The sequence below is a fragment of the Panthera pardus genome, unplaced genomic scaffold, assembly GCF_024362965.1.
Source record: "Panthera pardus isolate Hobbes unplaced genomic scaffold, ASM2436296v1 HiC_scaffold_3, whole genome shotgun sequence".
NCBI lineage: Eukaryota > Metazoa > Chordata > Mammalia > Carnivora > Felidae > Panthera > Panthera pardus.
Genome location: NW_026526876.1, coordinates 58,275,062 through 58,299,141, shown reverse-complemented (window position 1 = coordinate 58,299,141; position 24,080 = coordinate 58,275,062). Strand labels below are relative to the sequence as shown.

Here is a 24,080-nt window from a genome sequence, read left to right as displayed (position 1 = left end):
TACATTAAATATACTTTATTTAAATAGCATTAAACATAGCTAGCTCTATGCCGGTTGGTCCTGATGTTGGGGTAAGGGAGTATAGTAGGTAAAAAGGGGTGAAACAGATTCGAGCTTTCAGTTTCTTAGCTCAGAAATTCCAGCAATCCCTGTAGCTCCTTGCAACCCCTCACAACCTCTGGGATGGATAGCAGAGTCTGCAAAAAGAAACAGAAAAGGCAGCTCAAGGTCACAAGTCCAAGGCTTTCAGCCCCAGGGAGCACCAACTGAGTTAGAGGGGAGAAAGCAGAAGCCACAGGGAAGCCTGCAACAGTGAGTCAGGCCCAGTGCTCAGCACTGGCTGAAAACCAGAGCAATGCTCATCAGCACTTCCTGGGGCCAAGCCCTGTGCCAGGAGACTTAGCTGCATCAACTCCTTCCCTCCTTTACCTCATAAATATGCTGAACGATGTCATCTAGTTTCTTTAATTCCTTGTCAGAACGCCGAAGATTCTCCTCCAGGATGTTTCTCTAGAAAGCAAGTAGGTTGCATTAAGTCCTATACTCAGAAGAACAGCATAGCTTGTGGGGCAAGGAAAATATGGCAGACCACTTGCTAGTAGTAGTGGGAAATGGCCCTGGAATGACAAGGGAATTCTTACATGGCTCTGGAACTTGACCATGAGTTTTGCCTTCTCATTTTTCATCTCCAGGAACATCACCCTTAGCTTGTCCACCTGTAGATATGTCCAGATCAGCAGAGGCACAGCCTAGGGTTCCCTCCAGGTGCCCAGCTCCTTTGTTAACTCTGAGTCACCTCTCACCTCTTGGGAGAGCCACACTTTCTCCTGGATCCAGTTAGTGGCCATAGGCTGACAGTCGGGATTCAGCTGACCTGCTAGGGTCTCTTGTAGCACCTTAGTCTCTGTCTCCGCACGCCGAAGTGAGCGGGTGAGCTGGGTGACCTCCTCTCTAAGGCTCTGGGGATGAGAATGGAGAGGTACCCAGTGCCCTCAAAGGGCCTCTCTATCCTTTTTATCCCATGTAGTGGACAAGGGTAGACCAGGGGATCCAGTTCCCATATTTGAGATTCTAGCTATCAATGACACAGAAGGCAGATGGCCAGGCATCATCCTGAACGTACTATGAGCTCGCCACTCTTGTCTATCTGCTCTAGGATCTTCTCGTTCTGCTGTTTTATCACTTCCTGGAGCTCCTTTTCATTCTGTGAGGGAAAGGGAGGTAAGAAGTACTGGAAGAGCTGGCTTCTTTGCAGCCCTTGCCAGGAGATAGGACCCATGTTTAACTCCAGTAATACCAATTGATAACACCCCAGTTCTTCCTCCAGGGCTATGTTAAACAGGCACATTTCAGTGTTGAGAGAGTTCCGCCAGAGTTCCTGACTTCTAGGTCAGCCTGGAAGATGGGTCAGCCCATAGCTAATTCCCAAACATGTGAAATGTCTGACCCCAGGAAGGGCAAAACTAGGGCAATGGTTGGAAAATCCCCACCACCCAGATTCCTAGAGAGACCATGGCTCCCAGTGGGCCAGTAGAGCTGCCCCAGTTCTTGATCGCCCCACTTTCAGGCCCCTCCTTCACCTTGTAGCGCAAACACAGAGCCTGGTTCAGCTTCTCTATATCTGTTTCCTTTGCCTTCTGGGCTTCCTGATGTTGTTCTTCCTGGGCCTGTAGCCTAGCCTGCAGATCACAACTAGGGGAGGGAAGAATTCAGCATTATTTCTGTCTTCTCAGGCACTGGCTGGGCCCTTGACCTATCTCACTTGACCTGTCCTCTCTAATCAAGACTACCCTCCACTCACATCCTTCGCTGCAGAGTCCTGATGGCTTCTTCTTTAGACTCTTGCAGCAGAGAACACAGGCTTTGCAGCTCCAGAGTCATTGTACCCATTTTTGCCAGGCTCTTCTCCATGCCTGGGGTCTCTGAAAGAGCAAGTCCTAGCTGGAGATAGAGCCCTTTGGCTCTGGAAGGAAGAAGTGTGTGTAGCCATCATTGCCACAACTCTTATCCATGTTCCCCACCCATAGGATTTGAATGTCCGGAACACTGCAGATCCCAAAAGGCAGAAACAAAATGAGCCCATGTAAAATTGAGGTTTTTAGAGCAAAGCACCTCTCACTGCTTTAGTCTTTATCATTAGTACCAGATCTAGAAATGAGGCAGGATCCCTGGAGCCCATCCTAACCTGTAGGCTGAAGGGAAACCATTGAAGCTACTCTGGTGAAAGCACTCTTGTCACTTCCAAGCACGGGCACAGGAGCTGCTTCTGGCTCTAAAACAAAAACCAACCAAGGTAGAAGGCTCCTCTTGACTGGTGACCCAGTCAAGGGTCTGCCATAATAGAAGCCAGGGAGACAGAAGTCTGTTGGTGGGTATCTTCAACAGCTGAAGATATCAGGGGCAAGGTCACAACTTTCCCACCCTTAAATTCCAGGGCCTTTAACCTTCATCTGCCACTGCTGTCAAGATGTTTCCCAAGAAGGCACTGTCAGCAGGTGGAGGGTATTCCTGGGTAGGAGCACAGGCTGTGCTTACTGGGAGGGTCTCTGCTTCAGCCTAAAGATAAAGGAGAAAAATTATCACCTGCTCTTCGGGGTTCATGATTTCCTAAACTTCCAGGTACTCACCAGCCGTCTCCTTTGGAATGTTATTCTATCTCCTCCTTTTTTTCTCTATCTTCAACTCCTCAGCAACTTTCCCTGAACAACTTCTCTCACTAAAACAATAACAACTAAAAACAGAAACCTTCTTCTTACCTTAAATCCCATCTTAAAATTGCCCTTTCTCTTTCCCTTCTATTAAGAAAAAAGAAAAAGAAAAACAAACAAAATAAAAAAAACCCCTGCATTTCCTGGGGTACCTGGGTGGCTCAGTCAGTTAAGCGTCTGACTTCAGCTCAGGTCATGATCTCACGGTTCATGGGTTCGAGCCCCACATCAGGCTCTGTGATGACAGCTCAGAGCCTGGAGCCTGCTTCAGATTCTGTGTCTCCCTCTCTCTCTCTGCCCCTCCCCTGCTCATGCTCTGTCTCTGTCTCTCTCTCTCTCAAAAATAAACATTGAAAAAAAATTTTTTTAAACCCCAAAAAACCCTACATTTCCTGCCTAAAATTGCCACTATCTACTGACTCCTTAGCCCACTACACTCAGCCTTTTCTGCCCCACCATTCTACCAAAATTCTTGTTTGGTTCACCAACAGCATCCTTACTTTCAAGTGCAATGGACACTTTTCAGCTGTTTTACCTGACCTATGTGATAATCGATGACCATGTTCTTCCTTTAGAAACGTCCTTTCCTCAGCTTCTGGGACAGGACTCTCTCTCCTTCACAGGTAGGCCTCATACCTTCCTATTTCACCTACCCATAGGTCCTTCCTTAAACTCTTGGGAGTCCTTTTGGTTCATCCTTGGCCTTCTTTCTACTCTAATCCATTCCTCATGTGGCCTCACCTTGGGAACTCCACAACCTCCACTTCTATGTGGATAACCTTCCAATCTGTCTCTCTCAACTGTATTATTTTCCCAATCTCCAGACCCAAAGGCTCAAATCCCTGTGAAAATCTACCAGAATGCTCCATAGTTAATCTGACATTCAGATGTATAAAGCTGAGCTCACCATTTTCCCTGTCCCATCCCACCAAAAATTGGTCCTCCTCCTGTATTTACGATCTGAGAGGGGGGGCTGGAGGTGGCAGCAAATTAAGCCTGCAGTTCAAATCTGGCCTGCCACCGGTTTTGGTAAATAAAGTTTTATTGAAATACAACCATCCCATTTATATACATACTGTCTATGGCTGCTCTTGAGCTACAAAGGCAGAGTTGAGTAGTTAAGACAGAGACAACATGGCTCACAAAGCCAAAAAGATTATATTGTACTTTAGAGGAAAAGTTTGCCACCCTCAGTTCTAGAAAGTATCATCATCTTTCCAGCAATCTAGAGATAATCATTCACTCTTGCAACTTACTCCTACACCAAATTGGTCTATTATTTCTATTTCCCTAATAGGTATTGAATTCATCCAGTCCATCCTCTCCTCTACCTTTTATAATTGCCATTAGTTCAAGCCTTCAGGCCTCTGGCCTACTGTCCTAGCCTTGTCTCCATGTCATTCTTTTTTTTTTTTTTAAGTTTATTTTGAGAGAGAGAGGGAGAGGGCATGCGGGGCTTGATCCCATGAACTGTGAGATCATGACCTGAGCCAAATTAAGAGTCGGACACTGAACCGACTGAGCCACCCAGGTGCCCCTCCTTGTCATTCTTGCCCCATGTAGCTCTTATACTCTATTTATGAAGAACTACTTCCCAGTCCCCAAACTTGCCAAATTCCATATGAGCAGGGCCCTGCCTTGTTCACTTGTAGTCCCAGCACCTCACCCAGGTCATGTTACAAGGTAGATACTACAAAAAAAGTACACACAGTATCTGACTTTAACAGACTGTTCCCCTCTACCTGGTAGGTCTTCCTACATAATCCCCCACCCACCTTGGCCTTCAAACTTCCAAACCTGAAGACTGCCCAATTGTTACCTGCTTTGAGAAGACATATTAACTGTCAAAGGTAGAACTGATGTTTTTTCTGTACTCCCACAGTGGTCATCCATGCAGACATCTATCATGATCACAAGTCAAGATGTCAAGTTTACACCTATCTGTCTTCCCTGTAAGACTGTGGATTCTTTGCATTTCCTGTGCTCAGCACACACTGGGGTCAAATCATAAGCACTTCCAGGTTTTAGGACCGTGGGTGTATCTTTTACTATTGAATAAGCTAATTAACTCTCTATTCTTTTTTTTTTTTAACTTTATTTATTTATTTTGAAAGAGAGAGAGAGAGAGAAGCGGGGGAAGGGCAGAGAGAGAATGAAAGAGAATCCCAAGCAGGCTCCATGCTATCAGCTCAGAGCCCAATGCAAGGCTTGATCCCATGAACCCTGAGATCATGACCTGAGCCAAAACCAAGAGTTGGCCACTTAACCAGCTGAGCCCCCCAGGAGCCCCTAGGTCTCTATTCGGAAAGATATCAACAGTTTATTGTTTAGTGTGCACTGTGGGAAAGTCAAAGAAGCAAGGCTAAATTTCTGCTTTCTTTAAATATAGTCTAGTTGAAGAGACCAGATATCCAAGGGAAACTAAGGCAAGTGCAAAAGGGAGAGCAAGTTCATGACGAATACAATAGGAGATTACTGAGTCCATGTGATTGTGGAACATTTCAAAGAAGGTGAAATAGGAAAATAAGGAAAGGAAAAGGTATTTCCAGTTTGAAGACAGAGGAAAATGGACGCAGTAACAGCCCAAGCCTGGGTGTGAATAGAAATGGGACCTGTGTGTAGTATACAGGCAGTCTAGTTGGAGTAAAGAGTTCATAACAGAGAGGCAGGAGACAGATGAAGAAAAGTTTAAGTGACAGGACGAAGAAGTCTTGTAGGCAACTGAAAGTCAGTGCAGGTCAGAGACGAAACAAGAGTAGCATTTTAGGAAGACCATTCTATATAATAAAGATACAACTGGAAAAACTCTCAGTAAACTAGGAATAGAGGGGAACGTCCTCAACCTGATAAAGAATATCTACAAAAGCCTATAGCTAGGGGCGCCTGGGTGGCTCGGTCGGTTAAGCATCATCTGACTTTCGCTCAGGTCACGATCTCACAATTTGTGAGTTTGAGCCCCACATCGGGCTCTGTGCTGGAGCCTGCTTCGGATTCTGTGTCTCATTCTCTCTCTGCCCCTCCCCCACTTGTGCTCTGTCTCTCAAAAATAAATGTAAAAAAATTTTTTTTTAATTAAACAAAAGCCTATAGCTAACATCATACTTGATGAAGAGAAACTCCAAGCTTTCCCTCTAAGATCAGGTACAAAGCAGGGATGTCCCCTTCTACCCCTCTTTTTCGACATCATAGTGGAAGTTCTAGCTAACGCAGTAAGACAAGAAAAGGAAATAAAAGATATACAGATTGGGAAGGAAGAAATAAAACTGTCTTTGTTTGAAGATATCATTGGAAGGGAACAGAAGGAACCCCTGGATCCTACCTTTAGTTTTGCCTGTAGGAAGAGAGTCAGTCTCTGGAGTCGCTCAGTCAGCACCCCTAGCTCTTGGGAATACTGACGTGTCTTCTCCAGGTCTTGTTCCTGGTTCTCTGCTATGGTACTAGCCAGTTTAGCCCTAAAATAAGGAAGGAACAGAGAAAACAGCCAAAGACCAAGCAACCTTCTCCGAACACCTCTCCCAAATCCCCATACAGAGCTGCATTCAAAAAGGGAAACAAGACACTCTCTTCCTTCTTGGAGACTTTAGCTTCCAGAAACGTTCCCGGGAAACATAAACACTTAGCAGGGGAAGCACCAAAAGGTAGAAATCTTACTTCAGGTTCTCTACAGTGTCCTTGAGGCCCTCACACTGCAGGCTGCGCTCCCGGAGCACTTCCAGTGTGGTTTTCAACTGACACTCGACCTGGCCCAGCTCTAGGTGAGCAACCTGATTCTCTTGGTCTGCAAACTGGGGACACAGGAAAAGGAAGGCAGGCAAGGAGCAAGAGAGGGAGGGGAGAAAATGAGACTAAGTGGGAAATTTTAGAGCCCTGGGAACAGAGGCTTTTTCCGGTCCACGGTCTCAAACCTCACCTCAATACCATTAGGTGAAAGTCACACTCCTACCAGTTCCCCTGCCCCAAGCCACATTTCTTACCTCCAGCGTCTCCTTCAGGTCCTGCACCTCCTTGGTCAGGACAGCTTGTTGTTGCTGCAGCTCTGCCTGCATGTGTTTTAGTGCCACCTCTTCCTTTTGCCATCTGCCAGAGACCTTATATTAGACCCCTTCAGTCCTATATCCTGGGCGCCTACTGCCACAATAGCCTGATCAGAACTCACTGAGTAGCCTGCTCCTCATTGCTCTGGGTAAGCTTGCAGACCAACTCATCCTTCACGGCCAGGTCCTGGGTACAATGGGCATGCTGACTCTGTAGCTCTTTTAGCTGACTCTCCACACTGGCCAGAATCTGCAGCTGAGCCCGAAGATCTAAACCAAAAGTATCCTAATTGACACTATGTAGTCATTAGGCCAAAACCTCCCCATACTTCTGCTCCAAAACAAGTGCTCTAGAGCACCCCCTGGCTCTACTGTCACACCCCAAGCTTCAGCAGGGCACAACTGCTTTCACATGTGCGCGTGCAGACACACACAGACACACACAGACACACACAGACACACACACACCCCTACCTGTTGCTAGGCGACTGTTTTCCAATTCCAGTTGTTCTATTTGGCCTTTGCACTCCTCTAAATGGGTAGAGACTTGTTCCAGCTCCCTGGAAACCTAGGAAGAAAAGATCGTTTTTCTCCCACAGGTTTTCCTGAATCAGGAATCCTAGGACTCAGCCCAGCTTCTCTTTCTGGACAGGACAGCAAAGCACCTTGTTCCTGGGCAGCAACACTGCAGAAACAGGCTGGTCCTCAGGAAAAAGTAGAAAGAGGAGAAAAGTTGCTAAAGAAGGTGCTAAAGAGCAAAGGAAACAACTGGGCCCAAGGCCATCTATAGTGAAGGGACCTGGCTGGTTTCCAAACCCAGAGTGAAAAAAAAAGACAGGTCCAGTGTAAGAGGCTAACGATACCACTCATTAGAAAGTCCTTCTGAAGAGAAGGAGGAAACTAGGCCTTAGGCCTAAGTAGTCCCCCACTCATGGTTTGTACCTGCTGTTTTTCCTCAACTGCAGCATCACGTTCCTGCAGGGTCTGCCGGCTCTTGGCTGTGAGTTTCTCTGTGAGTTTTCGAGACCGGCTCAGCAAAGCTGTCCATGTTTTATACTACCGGGGGAAGCAAGCAGGTCAGGGAAGCACGTTTGAGGCAAGGCTCCCAACAGGGCTGACTGTGCATAAAGGAGTGATATGATGGCCCCAAATACTCACATCCAACTGCATGGATATCCAGTCCTGTTGTAAGTTTGATGTAAGACTCGCTGTCTGCTGACCCAACTCTTCTTGCTCAGTATGAAGCCCTACCTACACAAGAAGGATTGACTATGGAGATCCTTTCCTCTGGAAAGAACAAAGTGGGGAAATATGGCCATCCTCCCAGTATGTCAGTATGGACCCCAGGAAAGAAAATGCCTTCAAATTACCAGCTGGGTCTGGGTGTCCTTCAAAAGGCCTCTGAATTCCCCCAAGGAAGCCATGTCCTGTTCCAGCTGGCTGATGCGCTGGCTGGCACGTGCACAGAAAGCCTCTAGCACAATCTCTGCCTATTAAGGGGAGAGGTTGCGAGGACATGGTGGGCAGAGGAGTGAAAAAGCACAAAAAGCCATAACTCTCCACCATTATTTAGTTTAGTTTAGTTCATTACTCCTCAGAGCTGGCAGTTCTTAGGCCACCCACCTGTGTCGCAAGCGAAATTTATGTTCCTGCAGGAACCCTGGGGAAGACACCTCCCACATCCAAGAACAAAAGCCTGACACCTTACCGCATCCTTGCCTCTGACGGCCATTTCCTCTTTGTGTTTCGCCTCCTCCTTTTCTGCTTTGAGGCTCTGGAGCCTTGCCTTCAATTTCTTCAACACATCAAAACAGCAGGAGACCAAGGTTTCTGCACGCCGAGACTACAAGACAAGACTCAGACATGGTGTCTAGTTCCTTTTTTTGGCTTTCAGTCTCACCAGAGGCCTCTGCGTTCACATTCATGCTGCTTACCTCCTGACTCACGGTAGTTTTATCTTCCTCTAAGTGCAACAGAGACAGATGAAGCAAGGATATCAGCTCTTTGGAAACCAGCACCCATGACTGCTGTAGAGGGAAAGGTGGTTAGGCTAGATCAAATAAAGTCACTAAGTAGGAAGTAACAGGGACACTGGGGAGGAAAACCACTGACCCCAATTTCAAGCTCCCAGGAGGGAGATGTGCTTAACAAAGGTTTGGAAACCTCCCTTTACTACCATAGCTGAGTATCACCATTTGCTAACCACCCAGGGTTTTCCATGCTTGATGTTCACAGGAGACCCAGTGATGGTATAATCAAAACTTACCATGGCATTCCTGCCCTGCTGCAGAGCCTGTCCAATCTCTTGACTCTCCTGAAGATGCTGAGGTTTCTTACTTATCTAGTCAGAGAAACAAAGTTGTGCCTTTTGCATAGGCATCATACACAGCCAGCACCACATTCCCCCTCCCACCCACTGAGACACAGGAGCCTCTCCTATTAAAAGCAAGAGCAAGGCTCACAGCTCAATGAGGCCAAGTTTAAAAAAAAAAAAAAAAAAAAAAAAATCGAGGCACATAAAAATTCCTTTTCAAAATAACCTTATTTTTTTTTTCTAACTATAAGGATGACATGCATTTATTGTAAAATTTTGGAAATATAGAGTGAATAAAGTGGAAAAAGAAACCATTAGTTTTACCACCTGGAGCAATGATTATATTTTGAGAGAGAGAGAACACAAGAGGAGAAAGGGCAGAGAGAAGGAGAGACAGAATCCCAAGCAGGCTCCACGTCATCAGCACATAGCCCAATGCAGGGCTCGAACTCAGGAACCATGAGATCATGATCTGAGCCGAGATCAAGAGTCACACACTTAACTGTGCATCCAGGCAGGCGCCCCTGGAGCAATGAATCTTACCAACAGTATAGCAGCCACCCCCAAAAGGTTTCCACATAACTCCAGAGATTTCCTTACTATAGGGATTTGCTCTAAGTGGAATATATTACTTCCCTCAGGTGTCAGAGAGAAAAAAAGTTGCAGACTGATTTAGAAAGAAACTACCATATTCAATGAATTTTAAGATGATTATCTTTTTACACAATGCCACTGAAATTGGTATATATCTTAATATTGATGGTGTTTTAGGTATGATAAATGACAGTAATGCTTAAGAAAACTACAATTGAGATTATAACATAAAAATGAATGTGTGGTCCTGCTTTTATTATTAAATTTTATTATACTAATGTTATTTAGCCCTGAATTTCTTTAAAGAAATTTTTTTTTTTTAATTTTTATTTTTTTATTTTTGAGACAGAGAGAGACAGAGCATGAGCAGGGGAGGGGCAGAGAGAGGGGGAGACACAGAATCTGAAGCGGGCTCCAGGCTCTGAGCTGTCAGCACAGAGCCCGACGCGGGGCTCGAATTCACGGAGCATGAGATCATGACCTGAGCTGAAGTCGGACGCTCAACCTACTGAGCCACCCAGGCGCCCCTAAAAAAATTTTTTTTAATGTTTATTTATTTTTGAGACAGAGAGAGACAGAGCGTGAGTGGGGGAAGGGCAGAGAGAGAAGGAGACACACAACCTGAAGCAGGCTCCAGGCTCTGAACTGTCAGCACAGAACTCGATGCAGGGCTCAAACCCATGAACTGTGAGATCATGACCTGAGCCAAAATCGGATGCTCAACCGACTGAGCCACCCAAGCGCCCCTATTTAGCCCTGAATTTCTATTTACTGTCCTCACTGGAATAGCCTGAAACTGGGACATCTGCTTAGGGGGACCTATCAAAGTAGAGTACCACCCATTTTTAACTTCTGCTGGTATTTTACCTCACATTGAAACTTCTCAGAGATTATCTGAACTCTGATTTCCTTTCTTTAAAAACCATGACTGCAGGGGGAGGGAGGCAGTTCATGAGTTCGAGCCCTGTGTCGGGCTCTGTGCTGACAGCTCAGAGCCTGGAGTCTGCTTCAGATTCTGTGTGTGTCTCTCTCTCTCTCTGCCTCTCCCCCGCTCACTCTTGCGTTTTTTCTCTCTCAAAAATAAACATTTTTTAAAAATTGAAAAAAAAAAGGGGGGGCACCTGGGTGGCTTAGTCGGTTAAGTGTCCGACTTCAGCTCAGGTCATCTCATGGTTTGGGAGTTCGAACCCCACATTGGGCTCTCTGCTGTCAGCTTGAAGCCTGCTTCAGATCCTCTGTCTCCCTCACTCTCTGCCCCTCCCCCACTAATTCTTTCTCTATCTCAAAAATAAACATTGAAAAAAAATTTTTTTAAAGAATAATATTGGGGCGCCTAGGTAGCTCAGTTGGTTGAGTGTCCGACTTCACCTCAGATCATGATCTCGCGATCTGTGGGTTCGGGCCCCACATCGGGCTCTGTGCTGACAGCGCAGAGCTTGGAACCTGCTTCAGATTCTGTCTCCCTCTGTCTCTGCCCCTCCCCTGCTCATGCTCTGTCTCTCTCTCTGTCAAAAATAAATAAACATTAAAAAAAATTTTTTTAAGAACAATATTACTTTAAAAAAATAAAAAAGGATATATCTGAGGAAGAACTACTGAGTCAAAAAGTTTGAAATGCTTTAAGGGTCTTACTTTCAAAAAAGGTTGAACCAATTTATATATCCTACTGACAACAGGACAATACTAGCCAGCATTATCTATTTTATTATTTACTATTTTGTTAGACAAAAATAGCATCTCATTGTTTCAATTTGCAATTCTCTGATTACCAGTAACTTTCTCAAATATTTATTAGTCATTTTTATTTTCTCATTCTCTATCTATTCACTGTGTTGGCACAGATAAAAATTAGTATGCTATGCAGAGGACTTTCAAGTTCTGAGAAAAGCAGGGAGCCATCATTACTGCTGAAAGGCAGCCATCGTCTGAGACAAAACCCACTGCCGGAGCAGCAGTGCTGAGTCACGATGTTACAGAAGTCTGGATTTAAGGAGATAATCTTGAGGAGTTCACCACTCCCTTCCCCAGCGAGGCGGTCATCATTCCCTCCTGCATTGTGCAGTGGGGCACGGAGTATTCTATGAGTACAACTAGTGCTCAGAGGTGGGCAGTCAGGCAAGTGATGAGATTAGCGTGAAGGGGGCACCCAAGCGGCAAGGACAGGGCATTGTGATGGGGAATGGCTGAAGGTGCTGTCACTTCCCCTCTTTGGCTGTGCTTCAGTTGCCTCCAAAGGGATTTGGCAAGCTTCAGGGAAAGAGGGTACAAGGCCGACTCAGGGATGGGGAACAAGGTCAGGATTCTGGCAAAAGGTAAAGTCTTATTTTGAGGATATTTTCAACCCAAGGTCTTTGGGCGTCTGGAGACCATCTCTTCTTAGCAGCAGCCACCCGTTACCCCAAAGGCCCCAGTACTGAGGCTCTCCATTCCTTCCCTGGACACCATTCCCTTCCTTCCTCAGTCTGTGCTGTCACAACCAGAATCCTCTAGAACAGTAGTCTTTAAACTATTTTTCTCTCAGATCTCTCAGAATAATTTTGAAAGACTGAGTACGCTTAAGTTTAAATTGTTACAAAGGCTATAATTTCAACCATATTATAAACACCGATAATTTGAAATAAAACTGTTAGATCACTCTTAAATATATCCAGTGGTATACTACATCTAGCATAATGATTTAAAGCCTATTTGATGCCATTAAAAAAATGCACCAACCAGGTGCCTGGGTGGCTCAGTCAATTGAGCATCTGACACTTGATCTCAGCTCAAGTCATGATGTTGCGGTTCATGAGTTAGAGCCCTGCATCAGATGCGGTGCTGACAGTGTGCAGCCTGCTTGGGATGCGCTCTCTCTCTCTCTCTCTCTCTCTGCTCCTCCCATATGCGTTCTCTCTCTCTCTCTCAAAATAAATAAATACACTTAAAACAAATATTTTGAAAAAAAATGCACACTCTTCTTTTTTTTTTTTTTGAGAGAGAGAGAGGGTGCAAGTGAGCACCCAGAGAAAGAGAGAGAGAGAGAATAGCAGGGCTCACTTGAAACAGGGCTCATGTTTTGTTTTTGTTTACCCGAAGCAGGGCTTGTGTTCACCCAAAGTGGGGTTGGTGATCACCGGATGCAGGGCTCATGCTCACCTGAAGCGGGCACGAGCTCACCCGATGAGGGACTCAAACTCACCGACCGTGAGATCATGACCTGAGCCGAAGTCAGATGCTTAACGATTAGGCCACCCAGGCACCCAGGCACAAACTCTTCTTAAACAGTCAGACATTTTTTATCAGCCCTTCTCCTTAAAATTGCATGTTTACTCCTCTCAGACTTTTATCCTAATATAATATATCGTAAGTCTGTAACATACTTAAAGTCTGTTATTCATCAATATCGATGCAACAGCAGAAGTCCATTTTACTCAGTAAAAACTTTATTGGGAATCCTCTGTTAATGAAATGGATATAGCTTCCTTCCCCATATTAGTTCATGTGTCTGTGGATTACTGTAATTCCTACAATAAAACATGGCTCAGTGACAATTCTATACCTATTTCTTTTCTTATAGATATAAGCACCCAGAATCTTCTTCACATAAATAATGGGAGGAATGGAGGGAGGAATGGAGGGAGGAATGGAGAAAGAGAGGAGGGTGTGTCACCCAATCTACGAGCTCCTTTGGAGATCCATGCCAAAAATCTCATAGTAAACTTTCATCAAAAATTTTTAATGATCCACAAATATAATTAAAGTCTTTCTTCAATTTTGCTGAAAGCATGCAAAAATGGTGTTACACAACCATTGCAGTCATTTGCTTTCTCAGCATGTACACAAACATTTTCTATTGTCCTTTGATTGCTATTCCTTGACAATGTAAGATTCAGGATAGGTAGTAAATATGCTGTTCTTCAGTAAAGGGGGCAAGAGCAGTAGAGAATGGGGAAGTAGGAAAGAAAAAAAATTGGTCAAAAGTACATGTGGAAGATGAAGACCTGATCTGATTCCTTTAAAATTCTAGGAATCCTAGAAACTGATTCCTTTAAAATTTTCCTTGCATATATTCCCTCGGAAAGTCTTGATGTATCCCAGGAGTAAAGTGAGTACCCACAGCTTTAAGGGATTTTCCAGATCCTCAGCATACATATTCTAAGGAAAAGGGCCCACTGGGAAGAGCTTTCTTACCCCACTGGGAGAGGTGTCAGTCTGTGTGCTACTGTCCTGAACTTCTGAGTGAGGGACAGTCAGCTGCCTCTTCCAGTCCCGCAGCTGGCGGGAGAGAACCTCCAGAATGACAAGAGAGTTCAGCAGGTTATCTTCCAGGTCATGTCGAGATAAGGCAGTCAGATCTGGAGGATGGCTGCTACAGCAAAAGAACATGAGGAGAAGAAAGGGATGGGAGTGGCAGGTCCAGATTAATGGAACCCAGGAGGCACAAAGTTACAGGGACACTTACCCCCATAGGACATGCTCTGTCTCAGAAGTATCATCCTTGATGTCCACTGGGCCTGTCTGGGAGGTGTTTGTACTTTTTTCCTGCGCTGCCGGGGGAGTAAACCAAGTCCCCACTGAGCAAGTAGGGTAAGGGGTAGTGCCAATGGCTGCGTCCCGAAGCACAGAGGGGAGGGATAAGCTCTGGCGGAGATTTTCCAGCATGACCGAGGTATTCACACCTTTTTCCAGCCAAGCCAGTGGGGACATCCACGGCCCTGTATCAGAGACAAGAATCCTACCAGCATCTTTTACTGCTGGGCTTGGAGCAGCCTGGGATTCCATTTCTCCTGGATTTGGGGTCAGGGATGTGGATGGAATATCTTCCATACTTGAGACAAGTGCTTGTTCTCCTAATTCAGCCTCCTCAGGGAGTGTGGGAAAGCTCAGTTCTCTTTCCTCTACAGCTCTGTGCTCTACAACTTCCTCCCCTGGGTCCACATGAGTGCCAGGGAAATCTGCTGCTAAGGCAGTTGAAGGGGAGAGCCAGAGCATGGAGGAAGGCAAGAAGGTATTACTTTCGGAAGGGACTAAGTCCTCAGGCACAGCCTCAATCCTATCATCCCTGAGGCTTTCTTTGGAGCAGTGTGGCTGTTGCCCAGAACAGGGATTTGGCAGACACTCCAAGACATGGGATGGAGGACGCTGAAATGTACATTTCTCAGACGTAGCAGGAACAACTTCTGAAAAGCTGTCTTCTATGCAGGCCGCCACCCCCTCTCTTAGCAGATCTCCTGGCCTCAAAGACTCATCTGGAGAGAAGCTGTTTGTCTCTGTCATGGAATCTAAATGAGCCTCAAGGGTAACTTGCTGTTGCCCCACTGGAGAGGATACGAGGACCATGGTTTTAACCACATTGTTGTCCAGTGGGCCTACTGCTTCCTCAGATGTTTTGGGAGTAGAGTTGGTTTGGGGATTCAGATCTACAAGCCGCTCATCTGATTCATGCTGACAAGCTTCTAGCCACTTTGAGGGATGGCTGAACTGTTCTGAAGGGGAATCTGTCCTCTTGGCATTGACAAAATCCACTGGTGATGCATTATTGTTGCCTTCCTGCCAAAAGAAACAAAAGTAGTTGGCCAAGGCAGTCATTTCTAGTTCCCAACATATAATTACGGGTATAGGATACTGTCTGAACACAAAGAGTTTTCATTACCTCTGCTTAGGTAAAAATTGGCTAAGCCTGGCTGCTCACTAAAGAAACCCTAACCTAAACCTAAACCAAACCCTAACTAAAGAGGGGCGCCTGGGTGGCTCAGTTGGTTAAGCGTCCGACTTCAGCTCAGGTCATGATCTCGCGGTCCGTGAGTTTGAGCCCCGCGTCGGGCTCTGGGCTGCTGGCTCCGAGCCTGGAGCCTGCTTCCGATTCTGTCTCCTTCTCTCTCTGCCCCTCCCCCGTTCATGCTGTCTCTCTCTGTCTCAAAAATAAATAAAAAACGTTAAAAAAAATCAAAAAAATAAAATAAAATAAACAGCTGATGGAAGAAACAGACGACAAGGTAAGACAATTCAAATACAGCACACATACACAAAGATGTGGTTTTTTTTTTATGTTTATTTTTGAGAGAGAGACAGAGCATGAGCAGGGGAGGGGCAGAGAGAGAGGGAGACACAGAATCCAAGGCAGGCTCCAGGCTCTGAGCTGTCAGCACAGAGCCCAATGCAGGGCTCAAACTCACGAAACACGAGATGATGACCTGAGCTAAAGTCGGACACTTAACCGACTAAGCCACTCACATGCCCCAAGACCTTCTGAAAATAATAAAAATTACTTTTAAACAACAACAAAAATGAACTTTTAAGCAAAAAAAACTCATTAAATGAACTGAAAGAGGATGGTCAGAGTTGAGGCTCGAATTACTGGCCTGGGTAATCAAGTGGAAAAATATCTTTTTTATTTTTATCATTTTTAAAAGTTTATTTATCTATTTTGAGAGAGACCATACATAAGCAGGGGAGGAGCAGAGAGGGAGGGAGACAGAGAGTCCAAAACAGGCTCCACACTGCCAGCACAGAGCCTGATGTGGGCTGGAATCCACGAACCACAAGATCATGACCTGAGCGGAAACCAAGAGTAGGCTTTAACTGCCTGAGCCCACCCAGATGCCCAAGTGAAAGAGTATTTTAAAGCAAAGACAAAAATGCAAAGAAATGTATATCTTAGGGAAAAGCTAAAAGAACTGGAAGATAAACCCACTAAACCTAACACACGAGGAAAAGAAGTTCCATGAAAAAAAGAGAACACTTATAGGAGGCACTAATTAACAAATATTAGAAGAAAATTTCTCTGAGGTAAAGACCAGAGTTTGCATATTGAAATGGCTCACCAAGTTCCAAGCAAGATTGATAAGAAAAAATAAAATTTCTGAACCATAAGGAAGATAAAACTATTTTAATATTTTTAATGTCTATTTATTTTTGAGAGAAAGGGAGAGAGAAAGAAGGAGAAAGAGAATGAGTGGGGGGGGGGGAGGGGACAGAGGATCCGAAGTAGGCTCCACGGTGACAGCAGAGAGCCCAAAGTGGGGCTCAAACCCACAAACTGCGAGATCATGACCTGAGTCAAAGTCAGACATTTAACTGACTGAGCCACCCAGGAGCCCCAGATGATAAAAACCATTTTAGAAGCTTGATATAAAGACCCATTATTTAAAAAAAAAAAAAAAAAAAAAAAAAAAAAAAAAAAAAATCAGACTTACATGAAATCTCATTTACAGCAGTGGATGAAGCTTTAAAAAATAAGGTTGAGCTAAAATGGGCTTCCGATATGCTGGCAATGTCTTAAATACTGACTGGGTGTTGGTTACTATGATGGGTACTTTATACAAATTTGTTAAGTTGTATGTTTTATGTACTTTCATATATTTTATTTCAATTTTGAAGTTTTTCTTTCAAAGTGTTTTAAAGGAAAAGTAGAAAATAAAAGGGATGTCAAAAAGATATGAGGTAAAAACCAACAAAGAGAAGAAAGACAGCAATATTAGTAAGGTTAGAGCACTACTGTGATAAAAGACGTAAGTGAAGATATAGGATATACAAAACATAAATCAGTCTGCATTAAATAGCCCAGAGACTAGGGGCGCCTGGGTGGCTCAGTCGGTTGGGCGTCCGACTTCGGCTCAGGTCACGATCTCGCGGTCCGTGAGTTCGGGCCCCGCGTCGGGCTCTGTGCTGACAGCTCAGAGCCTGGAGCCTGTTTCAGATTCTATGTCTCCCTCTTCCTATGACCCTCCCCTGTTCATGCTCTCTCTCTCTGTCTCAAAAATAAATAAATGTTAAAAAAATAAATAAATAGCCCAGAGACTAAACAAACCAAAGACTTTTAGGAATGCAAAAGTGCACCTTACAGTTTTTGCTGTGTTTATCAAGTTCCTATTTATTCTTTTTAAATATCACTTAAGGAGGGACGCCTGGGTAGCTCAGTTGGTTGAGCATTCAACTCTTGATTTCAGCTAAGGTCATGATCCCAGGTTCGTAAAATCAAGCCCAAGTTGGCTCAGCGTTGAGTGGGAAACCTGCTTAAGATTCTCTCTCTCCTTCTGCCCCTCTACCCTGCTCACTCTACCTCTAAAATAAAAGTATGATAATATATGGATGTGTGTGGATATAAACACATACAGACAGATAACACATAAAGAGATGCAAGAAAGGGGGCACCTGGGTGGCTCAGTTGGTTAAGCTTCTGACTCTTTATTTCGGCTCAGGTCAGGATCTCACGGTTCAGTTCTGATGTTCAAGCCCTGCCCTCGGGTTATCAGCATAGAGCCTGCTTGGGATTCTCTCTCTCCTTTCTCTGCCCTTCCCCTGCTCTCTCCTCCCCTGTACTGCACCCCACCCCCCGCCCCCCGCCAAAAAAAAAAAAAAAAACAAGAAAGGATTATCTCTCTTTTTTTTTAATGTTTGTTTATTTTGAGAGAGAGAGAGAGGGAGAGAGAATCTAAAGCAGGCTCTGAGCTGTAACAGAACCCAACAGGAACGCCGGATCTCAAGAACCGTGAGATCATGACCTGAGCCAAAATCAAGAGTCAGACACTTAACCCACTGAGCCCTCCAGGTCCCCCTAAATAATCAAAAATTTAAAAAGCAAAAAATAGTGGGGTGTCTGGGTGGTGCAGTCGGTTGGGCGTTCGACTTCAGCTCAGGTCATGATCTCATGGTTGGTGAGTTTGAGCCCTGCATTGGGCTCTGTGCTGACAGCTCAGAGCCTGGAGCCTGCTTCGGATTCTGTGTCTCCCTCTCTCTGTGCCCCTCCCCTACTCACACTGCCTGTCTGTCTGTCTCTCTCTCTCTCTCTCTCTAAAATAAAGATTAAAAAAATTTTTTGTAAGCAATAAATAGTTATTTTGTTGGGAGAAAAACTCTTTTTGTCTATGTAGCTGAGCGTATCAGGAGGTAGCAGAAGGGAGACCTAAATTCCATTCCATTCTATTCTGCTACTGTGATTAAATGGCTATGGTTACATTCTATCAAGTTCTATGAAGATCAGTTCCCACTAGGTACTTTTCTTTTTGTCTAAGCTGTACTATCTAACATGGTAAATTAAAATTAAATAAAACTAAAAATTTAGTTCCTCAGTCACATTAACTACCAGTGTTCAATACCCACATAACTAATAGCCACCAGATTGGACAGCACAGATTATCAAACATTTCCATCGTCCCAGAAAGTTTTTTTGTTTTTTTTAATGTACGTTTATTTTGAAAGACAGAGAGAGAGAGAGAGAGAGAGAGAGCGCGCATGCGGGCAAAAGAGAATCCCGAGCAGGCTCCAGGCTCAGCACAGGGCCCAACACGGAGCTGGATCTCACGACTGAGAGATCATGACCTGAGAGGAAATCAAGAGTTGGACGCTTAACCGACTGAGCCACCCAGGGACCCCTTTCATCCCAGAAAGTTCTCTTGGTGTTAGAGTGTTTTCAAGAAAGGCTGCTACCTTCATACATCTGTTATTCAGGCCGCTTAAGATTCTGTTTTACATTTTCTTCTTTCCTCCTCTAACCTATTTTATTTATATCCCATCTTCCAAAAATAGTTCAGACTGCATAAAAAAGAAGATAGATGGACAGATCAACTTAATGAATACAAAATCATAGTCAAGAAAGAAAAAGAAAGCAGATTTTCGTATTTCAAAGAGTAATAGTAGCTACATCTGATGATCAAATTTGACCCTGAGCTTTTTAGAAGCCAGAGCAAAAGGGAAAATATGGTAACCTACATAGTTCTCGTTATCAGAAAGAAAGAAAAAGTGATTTCTTCAGGAAAACAATTTTCCCAGGCAGTTAAGTTCTAAAAGAAATTTCTTCAAGGAACCTTATAGAGGGGTCAATCTCCTTCTTTGGCAAGTTTTTACAGCAACTGAAAAGCAGTTTATACATGGGTACTTCTCTCAAGACTTTTGACACATGGACAACTCAGTGAGGGCACTTCTACCAGGGGCTAGTTTAAGTGAATATGATCCAAGTACCCTGCCTTCCAGTGGGGTAACTTGACTCCAGGAAGAGTTCTGACTACTTCTTGGAATGGATATGAATATTGCCTCACTACCGCAGCCAACTGATCTCTGCTTGAGTGAGCCCACGTTTAGGGGGAAACCACTAATCAAAGCGATAGTATTTCTCAGTACTTTGGTAAAAGTTTAAGGGGGAAGAGGTGAGAAAAACTAACAGCCAAATAGAGGTCCGGGTTCTCAGTGGATTTCCTTTAACCACCCTAGGGCACCTCTCTATTGGCCTGAATAGCTGTAAATGGATGTCACTAAGGTAGAAGACTTCATTACCGTTATTAATTATGTTCCAGCCTTGGCCCTCTGTTCCTCTGAGCCCTCGGCCTCGGCAGAGAGCCCAGTCGAATCTCACCTGCAGTCCCAGCTTGCACAGTGATGAAGTCGGCGAGTAGCATCCGGGGGGCCCTTTTCCAGAGTTGGTGAGGGCACCAGGCTGCAGGGTAAGTTCTCGGAGAGGAGTTCTCATAACTGGTTTTCCCTGAGAAAGAACAGAGTGTGAGAAAGCCTGAGCTGGGTCTTCCCTCTCTAATAAGCTCCTGGGGGCAATAGGAAGAGTAGACTTCCACCCCAATGGCGCTGAAGTTACGGGACCAATAAGACTCCACACACATTGTGGTCCCCAGGCTGGACCCAGCTTTCCCCGACACTCGGCGTCGCCGGCGTCTCCCCCACCGAAGCCCCGAGCCAGCTCTCTCTGCCCCTGAGGCTCTCCTGCTCACCGACTGGGGCGAAGGCGACAGGCTAAGGTTCATTTTTTTCACCCGCCACATTTTCACCACAGAATACGGGGTCGATCACCTCCCAGACCCAAGAGGTGACGCCATCTTCACCCGCCTTCTTTATTTGAACCCGCTCCACGCCTCCCGATTGGCTGCTGGGGCTTCCGTGCGTCGGCCCGACGCGTCCGCTCAGGGCTCGAGCCCGGCGGGCAGGGGGCGGGGCTTGGTCCGGCCCCGCCCCCACCGGCCCGCGGGCCGCCCTCGTTCCCCTGACCGACGCCTCCCCCAAGCAGCTCGGGCGTGAGCTGGAGGGCTGCTTCACCCAGAGGAGAGGGTATCCCTGGCAGCTGGAGAGTCGAGGATCCTGTCCCTCCCGCTTCCGGTAGACCCCAACCCCCCCCCCCCCCACACACACACACCGTCAAGAAAAGTTGTCTCGGTTGCCTGGCCTCAGGAAGTCTCTCCTCAGGTTTCCCTTAGTTACCTGGCGCCTCAGGCTCGACCGGAAGGAGCCGGCCGCGAGGGCGGAGGGGAGAGGTGAGTGGCGCGTTTTGGAATCTGGCTTCCTCGGGGCCTTGGCGCCTAGGCCCTGCGGCGGTGGTGGCCTGAGGCGGGATTCACCCGCGCTGTTACTGAGCCTCCTCACGGTTTCTGGTGTTTTCTTGGGACTTCCCTCGGGGCCTGCAACAAGTTTGCGGGAACCGCGGCTAACGAGTATTGAACATTTGTTATGTACCTGGCACTGTTCCAAATGCTTTATTATCTATTAACTGCTTTAATTCTCCCGGGAACCTGTGAAGTAGGTACTGTAAATACCACCCTTTTACAGACAAGAAACGCAGTCATAATGAAATTGGCCCAGTGCCCCGCAGGTAGTTAAACAGCAAGGGTCGAGATTTCAACCCGCGTTACCAATAAAGTACTATATTCTCATGTCAGCCTGAGTCCCTTCCGTGGGAAATCTCGCTGTGGAAGGTGGAATTGATTTTTGGAAACAGCCTAACGGTAGGTATTCAAAATTAATAGTTTATGATAAAGTGTGTTCTTTGCAACAGTCACTGCGCCTTATTCACACTCTTGAGAGTCTTAATGAATTGGAAAAGGAAATCATCCAAAGAGGAGGAACTATTAATCTGTCATGAACTGCAGGGCCCTCAGGGGATGGGCTTCTCTAGAACCCTGTTGTCTGATACCATGTGGCCAACATGTGATTACTGAACATTTCAGATGTGGCTAGTCCGAATTGAGATGTGTTATAGGTGTAAAATACAAAATCTGGGTTTCGAAGACTTTGAGAAAAAGATTATAAAATATTTTTTAATATTGATGTCACGTTGAGATTCTATTTTAGGTCTGTTAGGTTCAGTAAAATGCATTAAAATGAATTTCACCTGTTTCTTTCTACCTTTTTAATGTGGCTACCAGCAAATTTAAAATGACGCATGGGAGCTTATATTGTACTTCTATTGGACAGCACTGCTCTAGAAACATAAGAGTCCCAGCGTGCAGGCACTACCGAGAACAGTTGCTTGAATGGAAAACTGGAAGAAGGACAATGTAAGAGCACACACAAACTTGAGCCTGGGGTTTCCCAAGACTCAGCAGAGAGAATCCCAAGGTGTATGTACTTCTGTTCCATCAAAAAGATTCAGCAAATAAAACAAGGGTGGAAAATGGCAGAAAAACCAAAACAAAACCAAGTGCGAGTGGTAAAAGCTTGTATTTTAGAAATGTGTGTATTGGAATGCTTAGTTCTTGTCGCAGTTGGTGTATCAGATGCTAGGTGAGTAGCCAAAATGATATGGTGCTTCCAGCAGCAAATGAGGAGGGATATGGAAGGGTAGATGAGTGGGAAAATACCATTATAAGTAGGTAACATAAACATAAATAGGATGTTTGGTGGTGGTGTTTTTCAAATTATAAAAGTATTCGATTTTTTTTATGGCAAGTGAAACAATGCAATGCAAAGATATATTAAAGGCAAAGCCTCCCCTCCTGTCCATTCTACCTTCCTGAGGTAATCAATAGTGTGTACACTTTTGTAAAAACATGTGCATACACATACACACAGAAGTTTTGTATGTCTTTATTTACACACACATTTCCGCCCACCCCAAATTAATTGATTCATAGAATGGGGTCTCTAGTGTCTTTTTTTTTTTTTCCACTTCTCTCCCATTTTTTCATGTTCTCTCTCTCTCTCTCTCTCTCTCACACACACACATACACACACACACACACACACACACACACACACGGAGGGGAAGAAGGCATTGAGTTCTTCACAAAAATGGCATCATTTCTTACGCTGACATTTTTTTCCCCTCACTCAGTGTCTTGTATAGAGTTGTTTCGTTAAGTAAATTCTGTCCCCAGCGTGGGGCTTGAACTCTCAAGAGTCATGTGCTCTACCAACTGAGCCAACCAGGTGTCCTTATATACAGCCTTCTACCTCAGCTGATACAGATGTAATTAATTGATTTGTCACTTCATATACCTTGCCCTTTTATAAAAAATAGGTTCTCTATTATAATTTGTAGGAGTTTTATATTATAGGCCTTAACTGTCATCACACTGCAAAATTTTTTTAGATTTAGTTTTATCCATTGATTTATTTTCATGCTGTCAGCGTGGAGCCCAACTTGGGGCTCAAACTCACAAACTCTGAGCTCATGACCTGAGCCAAAACCAGGAGTTGTACACTTAACCAACTGAGCCACCCAGGTGCCCCTGTCCATTGACTTTATTAATGGTATCTTTGGCCATACATATAATACTTTTATGTGGTCAAGTTGTTTATCTTTCCTTTAAGACTATCTTGATAGTCTTCAAGATAGTTGATTGAGTCATTCATTTATCAATTGTTTACACAAATATATTTTTCTTTTATAGTGCTTTCATTTTCTGTCTTGGTTTAGGCATCTCCTCCATCCCTTGATTGTGTGGGACCCAAGGAATTTAACAAAAATCCCCTACCCCTGGACAAGCAGGCAAGACTGTGCTACACCCACCATGTCATGTATAACCCCCACATGACCTACTTATTGCTTAAGACACTCCCCCACCCTAGTCAAGCCGCTGAGCACACCCTTACTGGAAACCGGCTCATATAGGAATATGGAACCCCTAACCGCCAAAGAATGTAAACCCCGCCTTTTGCCCGCCAAACTTGCGCGCCAATTCTAACCAGAGTGATAGGCTAGTTCAAACAGTTACTATAGGGTAAATTGTAATTCAATTGGCCACCTGCGTGTGGACTGACATGACTATGCACTTTCTGTGTGTGTTACAATCTCATTGGCCACTGGCCCCTATAAAACTGCTATGCCTTTTAACCTAGGGGTCCAAGTCCCTGCTCCGCTGTGTCGGGTGTACTTGGGCCCAAGCCCGAGCTTGCAAATAAACCCTCGTGCGTTTGCATCGGTATCGGCTCCTTGGTTTTCTCTCGGATTTGAAATCGGGGGCATTACATTTGGGGGCTCGTCCCGGGATTCAAGAGACCCCCCAGGACCCCACCCGGAGGGTCCCACGTCTGGTGAGTGCACTCAGCTTATACCTTTCGCGCACATATTTTCTGAGAGCTCTATACTGTATCTCTACCTGTAGGAATTCCAAACTGTCTTTGGGTCGGCATTGGCTTAAGCGGACGTGCTGGCGAGCCGTCGACCAGAGGTCTTGGGAGATGTCCCTTGCCCCCACCAGGAGGATGAAGTCCTCATCTGTGAAGAGGGCC

General features: G+C 45.2%; 2 protein-coding genes across 5 annotated transcripts in view; one reads left to right on the top strand and one right to left on the bottom strand.

Moving 5' to 3' along the window:
* SPAG5 (sperm associated antigen 5) lies at window positions 1-20,463 on the bottom strand. 3 transcript variants are annotated; one of them, XM_053892397.1, is made up of 24 exons: window positions 20,348-20,463; window positions 19,981-20,106; window positions 14,092-15,179; window positions 13,821-13,998; window positions 9,009-9,083; window positions 8,677-8,769; window positions 8,451-8,585; window positions 8,113-8,232; window positions 7,901-7,993; window positions 7,685-7,798; window positions 7,217-7,310; window positions 6,865-7,012; window positions 6,683-6,785; window positions 6,360-6,493; window positions 6,015-6,160; window positions 2,445-2,549; window positions 2,186-2,272; window positions 1,802-1,922; window positions 1,581-1,692; window positions 1,124-1,204; window positions 804-959; window positions 642-716; window positions 430-510; window positions 1-197 (listed from the first exon to the last, which is right to left on the bottom strand). In XM_053892397.1, exons 1-24 carry the CDS (start codon window positions 20,396-20,398, stop codon window positions 126-128), a joined length of 3,588 nt encoding a protein of 1,195 aa, XP_053748372.1. In that variant the 5' UTR covers window positions 20,399-20,463; the 3' UTR covers window positions 1-125. The 3 variants fall into 3 exon arrangements, with proteins under 3 accessions (XP_053748372.1, XP_053748374.1, XP_053748373.1); XM_053892399.1 differs by having other exon boundaries at window positions 8,677-8,766; XM_053892398.1 differs by having other exon boundaries at window positions 13,821-13,995.
* The window catches only part of LOC109251849 (uncharacterized), a 32,313-nt gene that overhangs the window by 605 nt on the left and 7,628 nt on the right, over window positions 1-24,080 (top strand). The window contains exon 2 of one of the 2 annotated variants that reach the window (XR_008418594.1): window positions 19,922-20,884. The gene's annotated coding sequence lies outside the window, so the exon portion shown is untranslated. The other variant, XR_008418596.1, reaches the window with a different exon arrangement.

Excerpts from the sequence above, each read along its gene's own strand:
- SPAG5 (XM_053892397.1), bottom strand. The coding sequence starts at position 20,398 with ATGTGGCGGGTGAAAAAAATGAACCTTAGCCTGTCGCCTTCGCCCCAG. Across the intron at positions 20,107-20,347 it reads TGTCGCCTTCGCCCCAGTCG|GGAAAACCAGTTATGAGAAC; the intron begins GTGAGCAGGAGA and ends GTTCTTTCTCAG. Across the intron at positions 7,799-7,900 it reads GGATATCCATGCAGTTGGAT|TATAAAACATGGACAGCTTT; the intron begins GTGAGTATTTGG and ends TTCCCCCGGTAG.